Source organism: Magallana gigas, chromosome 1 (assembly GCF_963853765.1).
Source record: "Magallana gigas chromosome 1, xbMagGiga1.1, whole genome shotgun sequence".
In the NCBI taxonomy this organism is placed as follows: Eukaryota; Metazoa; Mollusca; class Bivalvia; order Ostreida; family Ostreidae; genus Magallana; species Magallana gigas.
In genome coordinates, this window is record NC_088853.1 from 41123747 (window position 1) to 41141544 (window position 17798).

The window sequence follows — 17798 nt, forward strand, 5'->3', positions numbered from 1 at the left end:
TTATATTTCTCTTATTTTGTGTTTTTCCTTTTCCATTCATTAATTCATGTTGTCTTAACATCTTCTGTTTGTACATCATTTATTTTCAAGCACCATGCTTGTATTTTTAGTAATCCTATTGCATATCATTAACCTAATAACACAATGCTATTATAACCCTGTTTGTAAGGAGAGGACAGAAATAGGCTATGCCTGCTGTCCGATTCTAGATACATCATTTAAGGTAATTATCCATACGTCACAAAACAACGTCTGACGTAATTCACGCTTTATTACGTCTTATCCGTGCCCGATCTAATTGAGACCTAACGTTAAAAGGTGTATTTCAAAACAAAGAAATCAAGCTGACATAGAAATTGATAAAAAAACAAATATATCAAAAATCCTGACAACTGCAATCAATTAGGCCTACCGGGGTATTAATCAGCGAAATAGACCAATCCACACTTTACAAAAGTTATGTCCCTTGGCCGCCATCTTTGGGGAAAAACCCATTTATTTCTCACAGTAGCCTTTGTAGTTTAGAGGGCTGTAACTTCGTCATTTGACATTAGAAATCCGTTTCCGCTGTGAATTTTATTGCCCCAAATTGGGGCAACCCACACATCGAAGGAATAAATTAAATTCCAAGAGATTTCTTCACAGGACGCCCAAATATTTCCCTTTTGACCTTTGGGTTGACCCCGCAAAGGGGAACAACTTTTGCAAAGTGTGGATTGGACTATAACATGACTGGGTTCTGTCGATTGCGTTCTCGTTTTGAAAATATAACACGTTAGACCGCTTACTTTTGTCCTGCATAAACATCAATCCATTATAAGGTTGAATTTAATTCAATTCTTTGAACATTCATTCCTGAAAGTCCTTAAACATCCAAAATGAAATCCTGACCGAGATCTATATTCCAGTGCATAAGGGAGATAAAAACACAAGGGGAAATAATTTGACCTATATCATCTTTATCCTTTTCGCTTAGCAACGAGCATAGATTTATTTTCCACAAAAAAAATGTTTTTAAAATTAAAATAATGCGCTGAAGAGGAGTTATTTCATTATAAGGACAGTCTTTAAAACCAGTAAAAAAAAGTTTGAATAGAGGTTTTGTCTTGTAGGCATATATCAGGTAGTTAGCATTATCCACGCATGTGACTGCAATTTCTAAATACCGATCTCGATCCATATTACTTACCGATATCCAAAGAAACCATCTTTTGCGATTTAAATAATACAGATTAATCAACAGTTTGTTTAAATCATGTTTCCTATTTAACAATAATCAAAACATATTTTCTAGAGTTATGAAATAATAAACCAATGCACAGTTTTTATTTTTACGGATCTTTTTTCAATATATATATTTTAATGATTTTACCAAAAATAAGCCAATTGTGATCCTGAAAAGGCCGGTCCCTAGGGTAATTTTATTTCCAATTGATTAAGGGCGTTAAGGTTTAAAGAATATCAAAATTTTAGATAATTCTGTACGTAAATAAAATTATAAGAGCTTAAATTCTCTTTGAAAATTTATTCATTTTATCTAATTTGTAAGCAGATTTATCTATTTTTTGATAAATAAGCAAGTGTAACATAAAAATTTTTGTTTTTAAATAATAATTCCTTTATTTTACATAGGATATAAATCAAAAAATGATTTTGTGAAAGTCAAATTTCAGGCTTAGGCTTATATTCTTTATGTATGAGAAAAGCGCCTTTTTCCGCAATCGGTTCTATTTTTAGCAACGGCCCTAGCTTTTATAATACCGATGGACCAGCCAACAGGGTAAAATTTGATAAGAACATATCCTCAGATACACGTTTTAAAAATATGAAAAAATTCTGTACGCATTTTATTTATCCAGTTGGGTATGGACCATTACCTTAAATTGAAATAAAATGTTGTTTAAAAAACATATTATTAAGATTTTTTTTGTTTTTAGAGAGGACTATTACTATTATATGGAACTGACATCACGAGTGACAGCACCAGGTAAATAATGATAAGACTGAGTATTCTCTTTAACCTTATAGTACTTTATTTGATTTAATATTAAATTATTTAAACTATTTGGCCAAAACTTGACGTCCTTTCAAAGTTGTGCATTTAAATGGCAAATGTGAACCCAATTCAAATGACGGTTAGTCTGTAAGTAAATGATTCTTTAAAAAAAAAAGTTTGATTTTTTCTTAGAAAACAAAACAAACAATTGAACAACGTGATTAGATATATAAAGATTGAGTATAGCAATTACACCATTACTTCTCTTCAAACCGCTAGCACAAAAAAAAGACCGAGTGATCCTATAAATCAATCAAAGTACTGAAGTACTGATGGGAGTTGATTTTATCGATTATCATTTATCTTAAAATCAATTTATCTTGCATGACAATTAGTTTCTAGTTTGTATTTGAATGTCGCACTTTTTTAATGAATTTTTAGACTTTTCAGACAAGAATTTTGAGAAACCCCATATGAATCATGTTGTTTAATATTTAAAGATAAATTTCAATTACTAGTGTGTATTAGTTATCGAAACAATTCTAAAAATTGTATGGATCCAAGCGCTATTGATATCGAACTCTAGTCTCGTTTAACTAGACGCTCATCTGTCTCCGTTAATATCCGACAAGCAAGAGAGTCCCCTCTCTGCTTGTCGCAGATTTATGGAGACAGCCGAGCGTCTGGTTGAACGAGACTATATTAACTCTGGCGTAGGAATACATGAGAATACAAAAATTTCTAAATTGTTCGTAGTATATAACATTTGACTATTTTCAAAGTGTTTATAGATAAGTTTCCTTGAAAAACAAAACAATGCTTCAGCATACATTACATCGAATTTTTTTCTATTATTTTCAAGAACTTAGTCTTGTCAGCGGTGATGATTTATGCTTAGGTCCAAACACTGGTTCACTTTGGATTTTCCAGAGTAACTGTATAGGAGAGTTGATTAAAATCAACTCCCAAAAAGCAGTTCGTTGACATCTGATTTTATTAAGTGTTAAAAGAATTCTATTTATCAGCTGATAAATCGGCACTGCTAGTTATCTTAAATATGTGTTCACGTGATTTTTTAGTTTTACAGTGCTTTCGATACGTATACATAAGCTAGACGTATAATGAGAAAATTAGACAGGCACTTTCAAAAACCTTATCCTCGATATATTCTTCTTCTTTTTTCTAAATACTGTTATTGTTATTGTTAAGGTCTTCCGTTTCCAACGGAAGACCTTATAGTGATTGTAATGTTTCTTATTATTATTAAGGTCTTCCGTTTCCAACGGAAGACCTTATAGTGATTGTAATGTTTCTTATAATTAAGGTCTTCCGTTTCCAACGGAAGACCTTATAGTGATTGTAATGTTTCTTTTTAAGGTCTTCCGTTTCCAACGGAAGACCTTATAGTGATTGTAAGGTTTTTTATTATTATTTTTTTTTTCCTTTTTTTTGTCCACAAGATTTCTCGGAGATGGCTGGATAGATATTTTTGAAATTTTCTGGAATGAAAGACAATGATAATATCTCTAGGCGTTTTTTTCATTTTTTCAAAATTCATTTCCGGTCGTCCGTTTCCTGTCCCGCGTTGAAAAAGCTTGTCACCTCGAGATCTCAAAAACGGTAAAGTTTTGAACACCCAAACTTTGTGGGATGATAGACCTATAGCTGTAGATGTGTTTAAACTATTTTTTTTTGTTCGTAGTAACTTCCGGTCGTCACCGGAAGCACTTTAAAAATTATTATTTATACGCATTAAATTTCTTTTCCATAGAATAAACATAAAACTATAATATTATACATAAGTTACCTATGCGATGTTATATCAACAAAAAAATTCTACTTCCGGTGAGATATCTCAATTATCTCAGGTAGCTTTTTAAAAACACAATTTGTACCCGCGAGATCTCGAAAACTATAAGCGATCAAGACACGAAACTTTCATGGATGATAGACATTTGATTGAAGATGTGTTTAACCGGTTTCATTTTGTCTTCCGTCACTTCCGGTCCATACCGGAAGAGTTAAAAAAATCGAGCTGTCTATCAGTTTAACTGTTTTCCTTTGATATTTTTTAGTTAGATAAATAAAAAATAATGTACAAATGGCAAGTATACAAGAAATATTGAATACAATTCAGATTGAACACTTCCGTTTGCCCGTTTCCTGTCCAGAAACCATAAACCTTATTTCGACGAGATCTCAGAAACAGTAACGACTTGAACAACAAAACTTTGTGGGATGATAGACCTATGTATGTACATGTGTTAACACTATTTTGTTTTATCCGGCGTAACTTCCGGTCGTCACAGGAAGTACACCCAATTTTGATTTTTTAAAAATATTTTGGTTATTTAGCATTGAAGTAACATTTAGCTATAGAAATACAAAAAGTCACCTACACATGGTAAAAAAAAGTTCTACTTCCGGTGAGACATCTCATATATCTCAGATAGCCTTCTTTTTTAAAAACAAAGTATAAATAAGATCTCAGAAACTGTGATAGATCAAGACACAAAGCTTATATATATTATATCCATTTTCTGTTTACAAGATAACTGGATTTTTTGTGCAGATTAATACATTAGGAACGGAAGACCTTTTTGTTGCTATAGCAACAAGAGTCTAGTTAAGGTCTTCCGTTACAACGGAAGACCTTATAGTGATTGTAATGTTTCTTTTTATTATTATTATTCTTATTTTTTTCCCCGATTTTCTCAGAGATGACTGGATATATTTCCTTGAAACTTTCAGGAATAATAGGAAATGATAAACGCTAGGGACGTTTTTTTCATTTTTTCAAAATTCATTTCCGGTCGTCCATTTCCTGTCCCGCAACGAAAAAGCTTGTCACCTCGAGATCTCAAAAACGGTAAAAACTTGAATGACTAAACTTTGTACGATGATACACCAGTGTATGTAGATGTGTTTAAATTATTTTGTTTTGTTCGTCGTGACTTCCGGTCGTCACCGGAAGCACTTCAAAAATAGTTATTTCACGCATTTAATTCATTTTCCATAAATTAATTTTATAAGTATAAATCTATACATAAGTTATCTATGCAATGTTAAATAAACAAAGAAATTCTACTTCCGGTGAGATATCTCAATCATCTCAGGTACTTTTTTAAAATGCATTTTGTACCCGCAAGATCTCAGAAACTATAAGTGATCAAGACACGAAACTTTCATGGATGATAGACATTTGATTGAAGATGTGTTTAACGGTTTCATTTTGTCTTCCGTCACTTCCGGTCCATACCGGAAGAGTTAAAAAAAATCGAGCTATTTTTCAGTTTAACTGTTTTCAATTGATATTTTTAGTTAGATTAATGAAAAATAATGTACAAAAGGCAAGTATACAAGAAATGTTTAATACAATTTACATTGAACACTTCCGTTTGCCCGTTTCCTGTCCAGAGACCAAATAAGTTAATTCGACGAGATCTCAAAAACGAAAACGACTTGAACAACCAAACTTTGTGGGATGATAGACCGATGTATGTACAAGTGTTAACACTATTTTGTTTTATCCGGCGTAACTTCCGGTCGTCACAGGAAGTACACCGAATTTTGATTTTTTTTTAAAATGTTTTGGTTATTTAGCATTGAAGTAACATTTTAGCTATTGAAATACAAAAGGTCATCTACACAGGGTAAAAAAATATATACTTCCGGTGAGACATCTCAAATATCTTAAGTAGCCTTCTTTTTTAAAAACAAAGTACCCGAAAGATCTCAGAAACTGTGAGATATCAAGACAGAAAACTTATATAGATAATGGACATTGATTGAACATGTGTTTAACGGGTTTCATTTGGTCCTACGTCACTTCCGGTTATTACTCGAAACGTTCAAGCAACATCACTTTTTTAAACTTTTAATTTTTTTAAAACATTTTACTCAATGTGATGAACAGTAACGTACTGTATGTAAATGTACTTATATATCTACTCTCCATTTCTTAAATCACTTCCGTTTGTTTCCGGTCCCGATACAAAGACCTTTTTTTCAACGAGATATTATAACTAACAAAAACTTGAACATCCAAACTTTGAGAAAAGGCAAAATGTATATATTATATTCCTATTCTGTTTACAAGATAACTGGATTTTTTGTGCAGATTAATACATGAGGAACGGAAGACCTTTTTGTTGCTATAGCAACAAGAGTCTAGTTATTATTATTATTATTTTTTTCCCCTTTTTCTCTCGTGAATTTCTCAGAGATGTCTTGATGGATTTTTATAAAATTTTCAGGAATGACAGAAAATAAAAAGATCTAGAGGATTTTAATTAAAAATGTTCTAAATTCACTTCCGGTCGTCCGTTTCCTGTCCCGCGACAAAAAGCTTGTCACCTCGAGATCTAAGAAACGGTAAAGACTTAAACATTCAAACTTTGTGGGATGATAGACCTATAGCTGTAGATGTGTTTAAACACTTTTGTTTTGTTCGTCATAACTTCCGGTCGTCACCGGAAGCACTTAAAAAATAATTTTTTTTACGCATCAATTTTTTTTGTCAATAGAATAAATATATAAGAATAAATCTATTCATAGGAAATCTCTGCGATGTAATATCAACAAAAAATTTCTACTTCCGGTGAGATATCTCAATTATCTCAGGTAGCTTTTTTAAAACACATTTTGTACCCGCGAGATATCAGAAACTATAAGCGATCAAGACACGAAACTTTCATAGATGATAGATATTTGATTGAAGATGTGTTTAACCGGTTTCATTTTGTCTTCCGTCACTTCCGGTCCATACTGGTAGAGTTAAAAAAAAAGAGCTGTCTATCAGTTTAACTGTTTTCCTTTGATATATTTTAGTTAGATAAATGAAAAATAATGTACAAAAGGCAAGTATACAAGAAATATTGAATACAATTTAAATTGAACACTTCCGTTTGCCCGTTTCCTGTCCAGAGACCAAAACCCTGATTTCGACGAGATCTCAAAAACAGTAACGACTTGAACAACCAAACTTTGTGGGATGATAGACCTATGTATGTACATGTGTTAACACTATTTTGTTTTATCCGGCGTAACTTCCGGTCGTCACAGGAAGTACACCCAATTTTGATATTTTTATCATTCACAATAATTTTCGTATCCATTTTTTATTTATGTTAGAGAAGCAATGTCTTACAGTTAAATTGATACTTCTATATCAAAACGGAAGACCTTTTTGTTGCTTTTGCAACAAGAGTCTAGTTATTAAGGTCTTCCGTTTCCAACGGAAGACCTTATAGTGATTGTAATGTTTCTTATTAAGGTCTTCCGTTTCCAACGGAAGACCTTATAGTGATTGTAATGTTTCTTATTATTATTATTATTTTTTTTTTTCCTTTTTTTGTCCACAAGATTTCTCAGAGATGGCGGGATGGATTTTCTTGAAATTTTCAGGACTGATAGAAAATGATAATATCTCTAGGCTTTTTTTTCATTTTTTCAAAATTCACTTCCTGTCGTCCGTTTCCTGTCCCGCGTTGAAAAAGCTTGTATCAACGAGATCTCAAAAACGATAAAGACTTGAACCTCCAAACTTTGAGGGATGATAGACCTATAGTTGTAGATGTGTTGACACTATTTTGTTTTGTTCGTCGTAACTTCCGGTCGTCACCGGAAGCACTTCAAAAATAACTATTTTTTCGCATAAAATTCATTTTCGATGAAATAAATATATAAGTATAAATCTATGCATAGGTTATCTATGCGATGTTAACTCAACAAAAAAATTCTACTTCAGGTGAGATATCTCAAATATCTCAGGTAGCTTTTTTGAAACACATTTTGTACAAACGAGATCTCAGAAACTATTAGTGATCAAAGCACAAAACTTTCATGGATGATAGACATTTGATTGAAGTTGTGTTTAACCGGTTTCGTTTTGTCTTCCGTCACTTCCGGTCCACACAGGAAGAGTTCAAACAAATCGAGCTGTTTATCAGTTTAACTTATTTCCATTGATATTTGTAGTGTGCTGGATGAGAAATGAAGTACAAAGGGCAAGATTACAAGATATATTAAATACAATTTAGATTGAGCACTTCCATTTGTCCGTTTCCTGTCCCGCGTTGAAAAAGCTTGTATCAACGAGATCTCAAAAACGGTAAAGATTTGAACATCCAAACTTAGTGGGATGATAGACCCATAGCTGTAGATGTGTTCACACTATTTTGTTTTGTTCGTCGTAACTTCCGGTCGTCACCGGAAGCACTTCAAAAATAACTACTTTTTCGCATAAGATTCTTTTTCCATAAAATAAATATATAAGTATAAATCTATGCATAAATTGTCTATGCGATGTTAACTCAACAAAAAAATTCTACTTCCGGTGAGATATCTCAAATATCTCAGGTAGCTTTTTTGAAACACATTTTGTACAAACGAGATCTCAGAAACTATAAGCGATCAAAGCACAAAACTTTCATGGATGATAGACATTTGATTGGAGATGTGTTTAACCGGTTTCGTTTTGTCTTCCGTCACTTCCGGTCCACACAGGAAGAGTTCAAACAAATCGAGCTGTTTATCAGTTTAACTGTTTTCCTTTGATATTTGTTGTGAAGTCGATGAACAATTAAGTAGAAAGGGCAAGTGCAAAAAAAAAATTTAATTACAATTTACATTGAGCACTTCCGTTTGTCCGTTTCCTGTCCCGAGACAAAAAACCTTGATTCCTGGAGATCTCAAAAACGGTAACGACTTGAATGATCAAACTTTGTGGGATGATAGACCTATGTATGTACATGTGTATACACTATTTTGTTTTGTTCGGCTTAGCTTCCGGTCGTCACCGGAAGCACTTCAAAAATTTGTTTTATTCATTTTACATAAAATGAAAATATCAGTATACAATCTTACATATGTCATCTATATAATTTTAAATTGGCAAATAAATTTTACTTCCGGTGAGATATCTCAAATATCTCTATGTAGCTTTTCTTTTTACAAATTTGATGTCCGCAATATTTTCGTCATTGTAAGTGATTGAGACACGAATCTTTCATAGATTGTTTGATAGAATTTTGATTGGGGATGTGTTTAACGGGTTTAATTTTGTAAACTGTCACTTCCGGTTCTTACCGGAAGGGTTCAAACAAATCCTGTTTTTAACAAGTTTAGCTGACTTTCTTGGAATTTCATCTAGCCTGATAAACAGTGATGTACATTAAGCAAATGTACGAGAAATACCAGCTTTTGTTTTTATGAATCACTTTCGTTCGTCCGTTTCGGTCCCGAGACAAAAAATATTGTTTCAAAGAGATCTTAGATTTGGCAGAGTCGTGAACAACCAAACTTTGAGGAAGGATTGACTTATGATTGTACAAATGGTTAACATTTTTGTTTAGATCGGCGTTACTTCTGGTCGTCACAGAAAGTACTTAAAAAATTGATTTCTTTTTCATTCTCGTTGTTTTACATGTAAGTAACGTCTGGATATATCATTCACAATAATTATCATATCAACTTTTTTTTTGCATGTAAGAGAAGCAATGTCTTACAGTTAAATTGATACATGTATATCAGAACGGAAGACCTTTTTGTTGCTTTTGCAACAAGTGTCTAGTTATTATTATTATTATTATTTTTTTTTGTCCGTTTTTTGTCCACAAGATTTCTCAGAGATGGCTAGATGGATTTTCTTGAAATTTTCAGGACTGACAGAAAATTATAATATCTCCAGGCGTTTTTTTCATTTTTTCAAAATTCACTTCCTGTCGTCCGTTTCCTGTCCCGCGACAAAAAGCTATGGACAATGAGATCTCAGAAACGATAAAGACTTGAACATCCAAACTTTGAGGGATGATAGACCTATAGTTGTAGATGTGTTTAAACTATTTTGTTTTGTTCGTCGTAACTTCCGGTCGTCACTGGAAGCTCTTCAAAAATTATGCTTTTACGCATTTAATATATTTCTCGGAGAATTGAAATATAAGTATAAATGCTTACATATGTCATCTATCCGATGATTCATAAACATAAAAATTCTACTTCCGGTGAGATATCTCAAATATCTCCTGAAACCTTTTATAAAGTAAATGTTTGAACCCCGAAATCTCAGAAACTGTAAGTGATCAAAACACGAAACTTACAGGGATGATAGACATTTGATAGAAGATGTGTTTAACCGTTTTTATTTTGTCGACCGTCACTTCCGGTCCACACAGGAAGAGTTCAAACAAATCAAGTTTTTTAAAAAGTTAACTCGATTTTTCAGAGATGGCTGGATGGATTTTCCTGAAATTTATAGGACTGATAGAGAACGAAAATATCTCTAGGCATCTTTTTCATTTTTTCAAAATTCCCTTCCTGTCGTCCGTTTCCTGTCCCGAGACAAAAAGCTATGGACAATGAGATCTCAGAAACGATAAAGACTTGAACATCCAAACTTTGAGGGATGATAGACCTATAGTTGTAGATGTGTTTAAACTATTTTGTTTTGTTCGGCGTAACTTCCGGTCGTCACCGGAAGCTCTTCAAAAATTATGTTTTCACGCATTTAATATATTTCTCGGAGAATTGAAATATAAGTATAAATGCTTACATATGTGATCTATCCGATGATTAATAAACATAAAAATTCTGCTTCCGGTGAGATATCTCAAATATCTCATGAAGCCTTTTTTAAAGTAAATGTTTGAACTCCGAGATCTCAGAAACTGTAAGTGATCAAAACACGAAACTTACAGGGATGATAGACATTTGATAGAAGATGTGTTTAACCGTTTTTACTTGGTCGACCGTCACTTCCGGTCCACACAGGAAGAGTTCAAACAAATCAAGTTTTTTAAAAGTTTAACTCGATTTTTCAGAGATGCATGGATGGATTTTCTTGAAATTTATAGGACTGATAGAGAACAAAAATATCTCTAGGGATTTTTTTCATTTTTTCAAAATTCCCTTCCTGTCGTCCGTTTCCTGTCCCGCAATAAAAAGCTATGGACAATGAGATCTCAGAAACGATAAAGACTTGAACATCCAAACTTTGAAGGATGATAGACCTATAGCTGTAGATGTGTTTAAACTATTTTGTTTTGTTCGTCGTAACTTCCGGTCGTCACCGGAAGCACTTCAAAAATTATGTTTTTACGCATTTTATTTGTTTAACACTGAAATGATATAAAGGTAAAAACGCTTTCATATGTCATCTATCCGATGATTAATAAACAAAAAAAATTACTTCCGGTGAGATATCTCAAATATCTCAGGTAGTCTTTTTAAAACAAATATTATGACAGCGAAGTCTCATAAACCGTAAGTGACCAAGACACAAAACTTACACGGATGATAGACATTTGATAGAAGATGTGTTTAACCGTTTTTATTTTGTCGACCGTCACTTCCGGTCCACACCGGAAGAGTTCAAACAATTCATGTTGTTTAAGAGATTTACTGCTTCTGTTTGACAAAGTAAGACAAATTGATAGTCAATTAAGTCCTGTTGTCTAATGGTTATGAAATACTGAGAGAAGCAATGTCTTACAGTTAAATTGATACATGTATATCAAAACGGAAGACCTTTTTGTTGCTTTTGCAACAAGAGTCTAGTTATTTAAGGTCTTCCGTTTCCAACGGAAGACCTTATAGTGATTGTAAGGTTTTTTATTATTATTTTTTTCCCAGTTTTTGTCCACAAGATTTCTCAGAGATGGCTGAATAGATTTACTTGAAATTTTCAGGACTGATAGAAAATGATCATATCTCTAGGCGTTTTTTTCATTTTTTGAAAATTCATTTCCTGTTGTCCGTTTCCTGTCCCGCAACAAAAAGCTTGTCACATCCAGATCTCAAAATCGGTAAAGACTTGAACATCCACACTTTGTGGGATGATAGACCTATAGTTGTACATGTGTTTAAACTATTTTGTTTTGTTCGGCGTAACTTCCGGTCGTCACCGGAAGCATTTCAATTTTTTTTGTTTTTACGTATTTAATTTATTTTCAGTAGAATAACGGTATTAGTATAGATCTACTTATATGTCATCTTTGCGATGTTAAAGAAAGAAAAAAAATCTACTTCCGGTGAGATATCTTGGTTATCTCGGGAAGCTTTTTTAAAACATATTTTGTACCCGCAAGTTCTCAGGTACTGTACTTGATCAAGGAACACAATTTTCAACAATCATAGACATTTGATTGAAGATGTGTTTAAACAGTTTCATTTTGTCCTCTGTCACTTCCGGTCCACAGCGGAAGAGTTCAAACAAATCAAACTGTTTATCCGTTAAACTGTTTTTATTGGATAGTTTTAGCTATTTCGATGACTAATAATGTAAAATAGGAAAGTAAACAATATATAAAAAAATTAAGTTTCATTATGCACTTCCGTTTGTCTGTTTCCTGTCCCGAGACAAAAAACCTTATATCGACGAGATCTCTAAAACGGTAACGACTTCAACAACCAAACTTTATAGGATGATAGACCTGTGTATGGACATGTGTTAACACTATTATGTTTTATCCGGCGTAACTTCCGGTCATCACAGGAAGTACGCAAAATTTTGATTTTTTAAAAATATGTTGGTTATTTAGCAGGGAAGTAACATTTTGGTTATAAAAATACAAGAGGTCATCTACACATGGTTAAAAAACAAAAAAAGTTCTACTTCCGGTGAGACACCTCAAATATCTCAAGTAGCCTTCTTTTTAAAAAACAAACTACCCCCAAGATCTCAGAAACTGTGAGAGATCAAGACACAAAACTTGTATGGATAATGGACATTTGAATGAACATATGTTTAACGGGTTCCATTGGTCGTACGTCACTTCCGGTTTTCACTCGAAGCGTTCAAGCAATAAAAAGTTTTTTTTCTTTTGAATTTTTTAAACATTTTATTCAATGTGATGAACAATAACGTATCATAGGTAAATGTACTAAAATACGTATTTTCAATTTCTTAATCACTTCCGTTTGATCGTTTCCGGTACCGAGACAAAAACCTTTTCTCAACGAGATATTGTAACTAACAAAAACTTGAACATCCAAATTAAACTTTGAGGAAAGACAAGGCAATGTATGAAGATATGTTTACTATGTTTTGTATGATCCAGCGTGACTTCCAGTCGTCACAGAAAGTACTCAAAAAATGACGTTTTGTCTTTTTGTTTTGTTTATTTCTTGGGAATTCCTTTACAGTATAAATTATATCCATTTTCTGTTTACAAGAGAAATGGATCTTTTACACAGATTTATACATAAGGAACGGAAGACCTTTTTGTTGCTATAGCAACAAGAGTCTAGTTAAGGTCTTCCGTTTCCAACGGAAGACCTTCTTGTTATTGCTTTGTTTCTTTTTCACTATCATTTTTATTGTTTTTTTTTTTCTGTCACGTTTTCTCAAAAATGCTTCAGCCAATTTTCATGAAATTTTCAGATCTTATTCATGACAAAATTTGTAAGAAAAGTACACGGGGTTTTTTTGGTCGTCACTTCCGGTACCGAGAAATTGAAGATTTTACGTTTTTGCTTGTTCACGATTTTTCTCAAAAAGTATTTACGATAGAACCTTCAAATTTTCAGAGAAGGTAGAGAATGAACGGCCGCAGTGCCCTTCGCATATCCGAACGTCCGCCGTCACTTCCGGTCGTCACCGGAAGGAAATGAAAAACCTTAATTTTTCAAATTTTTAGATTTGAATTTTATTTATGTTTTTACTCGATAGAGACGCTTAAAACACTTCAGAATATGAAATTCGTGTTAAAATCGATCCAGGCATTCCCGAAATTTTGAGATCAAAAGTTATGAAGCGAGAGTCCGCGTAGCTCAGTCGTTAGAGTGTTGGACTTGTGCCCAGGCGACCCGGGTTCCATCCCCGAGTGCCGATTATTTTTTCTTCCCTAATTTTGTTTTGTTTAACGATTTTACCTTTAAAATGATGGTTTTTATTGTTTTGCGTTTTATTTTTATCATAAATAAAAATAATAACAGCTTTTTAGCTCACCGAGACGAAGTCGGGGGGAGCTTATGCTATACCCTCGGCGTCGGCGTCGGCGTCGGCGTCGGCGTCGGCGTCGGCGTCCGGACCTGGTTAAAGTTTTTGTTGCAGGTCCTGTATCTAACTTATTACTTGTCCTATCTTCACCAAACTTGCATGAATGATGCATCTGGACCTACTTATGGACTTGAGAGACTTGGATGCTGAATCTGGGCCATGAATTTCAGATGCTGGAGGAGGTTAAGGTGTTTGGAGCAGGTTAAAGTTTTTGTTGCAGGTGCCCTTTGATAGCCATTTCTAAGTTACTACTGGTCCAAACTTCACCAAACTTGCATAGATGGTGCGTCTTATGATACTGATGCACCTGACAGGCTTGAATGCTGAATCTGAGCCATAGGTTTCGGATGCTGGATGAGGTTAAGGTTTTTAGAGCTGGTTAAAGTTTTTGGAGCAGGTGCCCTCTGATGATTATATCTTACTTACTACTGGTCCTTACTTCACCAAACTTGCATGGATGGTGTGTCTTATGATACTTTTGCACCTGACAGGCTTGAATGCTGAATCTGAGCCGAAGGTTTCGGATGCTAGATGAAGTTAGGTTTTTCGAGCAGGTTAAAGTTTTTGTTGCAGGTGCCCTTTGATAGCAATTTCTAAGTTATTACTGGTCCTAAGTTCACCAAACTTGCATGGATGGTGCATCTTATGATACTGATGCACCAGACAGGCTTGAATGCTGAATCTGAGCCATAGGTTTCGGATGCTGGAGGAGGTTAAGGTTTTTAGAGCTGGTTAAAGTTTTTGGAGCAGGTGCCCTCTGATGATTATATCTTAGTTATTACTAGTCCTAACTTCACCAAACTTGCATGGATGGTGCATCTTATGATACTGATGCACATGACAGGCATGAATGCTGAATCTGAGCCATAGGTTTCGGATGCTGGAGGAGGTTAAGGTTTTTGGAGCAGTTGCCCTCTGATGATTATATCTTAGTTATTACTAGTCCTAACTTCACCAAACTTGCATGGATGGTGCGTCTTATGATACTGATGCACATGACAGGCATGAATGCTGAATCTGAGCCATAGGTTTCGGATGCTGAAGGAGGTTAAGGTTTTTAGAGCTGGTTAAAGTTTTTGGAGCAGGTGCCCTCTGATGATTATATCTTAGTTATTACTGGTCCTAACTTCACCAAACTTGCATGGATGGTGCATCTTATGATACTGATGCACCTGATGCTGAATCTGAGCCATTGGTTTCGGATGCTGAATGAGGTTTAGTTTTTTGGAACAGGTCACATGTTTAATAGATAATAGTACTATTTCAAACTTGCATAGTTGATTTAACTTTAATATAAACGAATCGCAGAGGTAGCTTCAGATGCAGAGCCTGATCTCCATTATCAAGGATGCTAAAAAAATCTCCTACCTCACTTAAACCTGCTTGATAGATGTGTTTGTTGTTAAATGATATAACATGATTCCTATGATATAGTATTACATGTATATGATATGATACACTATTGTTTTATATGATACAATGTTATATCATATTGTTTATATGATACGATATGATATTGTATCAATTTTTTTGTACATTATGATATGATATTGTGTCATGTAATTGTTATGTATAGTGTTGTGTATTATGATACAATATTGTATAATATGATATTGTATTATATATTTAATATTTTATCACATGATATTGTTTCATATGATATTGCAATATGTAATATTGTATCATATAATATGATATCGTATAATATCGTATAATATGATATTGTATAATATGATATTTTGTTTATATATTATATTATTATATCACATGAATTGTATTATATTATATGTAATATATTATATTGTATTATATGATACGATATTGTATAATATGATATTGTATTATATAATATATTACTATATCACATGATATTTTATCATATGATATGATGCAATGTTGTATCAAATCATATGATATAATATCATATTATGTATCAAATATGATACAATAACATACAATACAATATCATACTATATTATACAATATAATATCATATGTTACAATATTGTGATGTTTTATGTGATATGATATTGTAACATGTAATACTATATTGTATCATATATTGCATAATGATATTGTATTATGTGATCATATACAATAATGTATAGCAAGATACAATGTCATATTATATGTTACAATATTATATTGCATAATTATTTATTACAGTATTATATTGTATTATATGATACTATATTGTAAGTATCATAGGATGCAATATCGTATTATATATTATTGTATTGATAAACATTGTATCTTATAATATCGTACGAATTGAGCATATGATTTTCATACAATTTTTTTAACATATGATATACGATATTGTGTCAAAACAGTTTCCATGAATATCCAAGATCATTAACTATGATTTTCATATCATATGATAAAGGTGGTCTCATAATGGTGATGCCTCATAAAGGTGATGTCTCGTCTCGGTGAGCTTTGTAATCTGTGATTACCTATGTTTTAGTACAAATATAGAGCTCGTTTTTGTCAGCAGTTCGCATCGCCGCCATCAAAGACATGCCGCCGAAGCGCCCCTGCAGTACGACCGCATTAGAGTTCACTGGGTCGCCTTGCCGGCATCAAAGAAATGCCGCCATCTCAGTGACTGTATGCACACAACATTTAGCAATGCACCATCGTTATTTTACATGGCTTTAAAAGGAGAACTGATTAGTATTTGTTCACATATATAGATACACGCTTGCATGTATGCATGCGTTTATTGACATACGTTGCTGATATACTGATTCCCTAAACACTACAAAAAACTAGAAAATTTCTCTCTCTCTCTCTCTCTCTCTCTCTCTCTCTCTCTCTCTCTCTCTCTCTCTCTCTCTCTCTCTCTCTCTCTAAAGTACATAAGAACTTAGTACAGGTAACATGCAGTAAATTAGATAGAGGCTAAATGTACATTGGCGTCCAAAAATTATACATGTAATTATTTCAAGTTACGGGATAATGTCTATGGATTAAAATAATTTGAAATTCATTGTTTAATGATTGTCTTTTTACTGATTAAAAGTCATTTTTATTAAAGATTGTGTACTTTTTTCTTTTTTGTGCATGTCTATATACTGATACAAATCTGCTGCCTGTCTGGGATTAAGAAAAACCTCCAAAGTTTATATTTCCGTTTAGTCTGTATCTACGATAGCATGTGAACTACATATGAATGTTAGAACTGTGGAAATTACTGTCATCAAATTTTTACCGAATAAATTTACGTGTTACTGATTTCGTTATTTCTACATTTATAAAGACTTTATCAATCCTGCTGAAATAAAACAGTCAAACATAATAGTAAACGACACGAAAAAACATTCTCAAAACTGAAATACATGGGTAAAATGCATCAGTCATTGTTTTTGGACTTCCCCTAATTGTTGTTAACCGAATCCGAGATCCACACCTCAAAATTCTATTTTCGATTTATTTAAGACGAAAATCAAGCTCGGGTCTTTTCAACCCCCTCCAGACACAAACACGCATCAATATTTCAAATGACCTCGCACTGTTACCAAACCTGAATAGTCAGACATCTTACACGTTGTTTTTCATCTCATACAAAAACTCAGCTCCTCTCCCGGGCGGAAACGCCCCAAATTCAAAGACAAATTCGGGAATTATTTCGCGTCAAACATGTTTTGAAACACCTGCAAAGGCTGTGTGTTCTTATCTCGCCGGAGCCAAGATTTCTTCTTTCTCTCTATTTCTTTCTCTCCTTTTTATTTAATTTTCTAACTAAAATAATCAGCATAAAAGGGTTGTTGGACTGTAGTTCAAGTTGAAAAACACTCTTCA

The 17798-nt window shown here is 33.3% G+C and overlaps 1 protein-coding gene across 1 annotated transcript in view; it reads left to right on the top strand.

Annotated features, from left to right (window-relative positions):
- The window catches only part of LOC109620684 (uncharacterized), a 54410-nt gene that overhangs the window by 16422 nt on the left and 20190 nt on the right, over positions 1-17798 (top strand). Inside the window, exon 8 of the mRNA XM_066086340.1 lies at positions 1938-1987. Coding sequence (XP_065942412.1) covers positions 1938-1987 — 50 coding nt within the window. The remainder of the gene's footprint in view (positions 1-1937; positions 1988-17798) is intronic.